Source organism: Nematolebias whitei, chromosome 11 (genome assembly GCF_014905685.2).
Source record: "Nematolebias whitei isolate Nwh7 chromosome 11, NemWhi1, whole genome shotgun sequence".
NCBI classification, from domain to species: Eukaryota; Metazoa; Chordata; class Actinopteri; order Cyprinodontiformes; family Rivulidae; genus Nematolebias; species Nematolebias whitei.
Window position 1 is genome coordinate 47,610,631 of NC_056508.1, and position 2,225 is coordinate 47,612,855.

The 2,225-nt window shown below is 49.1% G+C and overlaps 1 protein-coding gene across 1 annotated transcript in view; it reads right to left on the reverse strand.

Moving 5' to 3' along the window:
• LOC119417369 overlaps positions 1-1,211 on the reverse strand; it is a 1,727-nt gene extending 516 nt beyond the window's left edge. Inside the window, exon 1 of the mRNA XM_037684572.1 lies at positions 483-1,211. Within this exon, the coding sequence (XP_037540500.1) occupies positions 483-1,187 (705 nt within the window). The 5' untranslated portion in view covers positions 1,188-1,211. The remainder of the gene's footprint in view (positions 1-482) is intronic.
• Positions 1,212-2,225: the final 1,014 nt, after the last annotated feature.

A 2,225-nucleotide genomic window follows, 5' to 3' on the forward strand; every position in this document is an offset into this window, starting at 1 on the left:
GTCTCCAGACCTCTGTCCTGTAGAACAGACCTCTGGTCTCCAGACCTCTGTAGTCTCCAGACCTCTGTCCTGTAGAACAGACATCTGGTCTCTAGACCTCTGTGGTCTCCAGACCTCTGTGGTCTTCAGACCTCTGCCCTGCAGGACGTGTGGAGGAGCTGAAGCTTTGGGTTTTGCAGCAGAGGAACCTGAAGTATTTAGTTTCTGTAAAGAGGAGTGGGCCAAAGTCCCCCGGAGATGTTCAACCCTGGAGACCGACAGCAAGAATCATCTCACCAACATTTCTCCACTAAAAACTCATGATTTGTTTGGAGCTCAGATTATTTCCTTCAATACGGTGAAAATTAATCTGTAAACTTCAGTGAATGTGTTTTTCTGGAATATTAGTTGAAATTTTCTCTCATTAAAATGAAACCAACAAAAAAACTAAAGTTTTTAAACTTACAGAATCATCAGCTCAGTATTTCCTTGGACCCACTAACCTCCATGTATGGCACCATACGGCAGGTGACATCACCGAGGATCCTCCTGTGGGACAGGTGGTTGAGGACCACCACCGGAAGGCAGACAACCAGAACCAGGAAGTCCCAGAACGCCATGCTGGCCAGCAGGTAGTTCCAGGAGGACCTCATGTAGTAGTTGTTCCAAACGATGCACATGACCGCCATGTTTCCCACCACGCCCACTGCCAGCACCAGGCAGGCCAGGAACAGGACCACGTAGGCCACGTACGAGCTCTCCACCAGCGGGTAGAACGGGTTAAAGGGTCTTGAAACGCCGCTGTCAGAGCTGGAGGCGTTTTTATTGAGGTCATTTTTGTGACTGACGTTCTCAGCTTCTACTTTCATCGTGTTGCTGAACTCGGTGACTTGAGGCACCGTCACCCATTCGTTCTCGAAGGAATGACCGAAGGTGGACTGCTGCTCGTCTTCGTCTGCGCCACGGGCCAGGCGTTGGTGACGGTCCAAGTCCAGATCCACCATCTCAGGAAGAGGGAGGCTCTTCTCAGGGGCATGGGGGTCATCTGGCCTCCTGAGCTGCTTCTCGGTCCAAAGAGGCTCCGGTTTGACACCGGAGGGGGGTTCGTGGACATCGCTCTGCTGCTCTTCTCGTTGCCCAACGTTCTTTGCACCAACAAACAGCAGCGAGAGGCACAGACACAGCAAAAACCCAACCGGCCGAGCCATGACGCAGAACCTTCCTGTCACACCTGCACCAGAACCGTTCAGCTCCGCCCGTTCACACCAAGTGAAAAAACGGTAAAAAGTTCAGTAAAAGTCCAGCAAGTTCCAAACCTCGGATCGAACTGATGTTCGTTGGTTGAGGAGCGGTTCTAATCAAGAGATCCACAAGTTTCCAAATGCAAAAATAAAAATGTTGAGTGAATTTACAGTTTTTAGAGTTTTACCAGAAAATGATCCAATCTCTCCAAAATCCAGAGAAGCTGAGGAGACGACGTCCAGTTGAGTTCTATCCTCAAACGTTGCCTCCACTTTTCTCACGTTGGGCCTCGGGTTTCTCCATCCGTCAGGACTCCAGGCTGAGTGCTGGTACACGAGGAGCGGGCTCAGGGTCCAGGTCCGGGCAGCTGTGTCCGGGCTGCAGGCTTCAGAGGGACTGGGCTCTGGAGTTGTGGGAGTCTCTGGGAACCAGCAGCCCTCTGCTGCACGGCTGGATGGAGCTTTTGTGAGGAAAACACACGGGAATACAAACAAGGCTGGCACACGCACAAATACTCACATTTGTCTGCAAAACCACGCATGCAGCCTTTGCCTGGTTCTGGCCCGGACTGTGTGCCCATTGAAAGACCGGCTCAGCTCTGCTGCCCCCTGCTGCTCCTGCAGGGACCTGAACTCCTGAAACTCCTGAACTTTTAGTATATTATTAAAGACGTGTCCTGAATGACGTCTCACAAACCAGCTGTTTCCTCTCCAGCTGTTTTAGTGAACAAATTATTTTCAATAAATCAGACGACTTGTTTCAATCACAGAAGTACGACTTTGCTCCATGAAATTTTTGTTGTTGCAGATTTCAAAGCTGGTTCTCGTCAGCTGGTGGATTTATGAGTCAGACACTTTCTGGTTCAAATTTGACAAAAGTAAAATATATAACATAAAAAGTTCATAGTTCTGCCAGTGACATGAGCTCGCTTGAAGTTTCAGACAACTCCATGTTCCAGAAAGAACAGAAAAATATAAATAAATTGAATTGAAACATGTATTTGC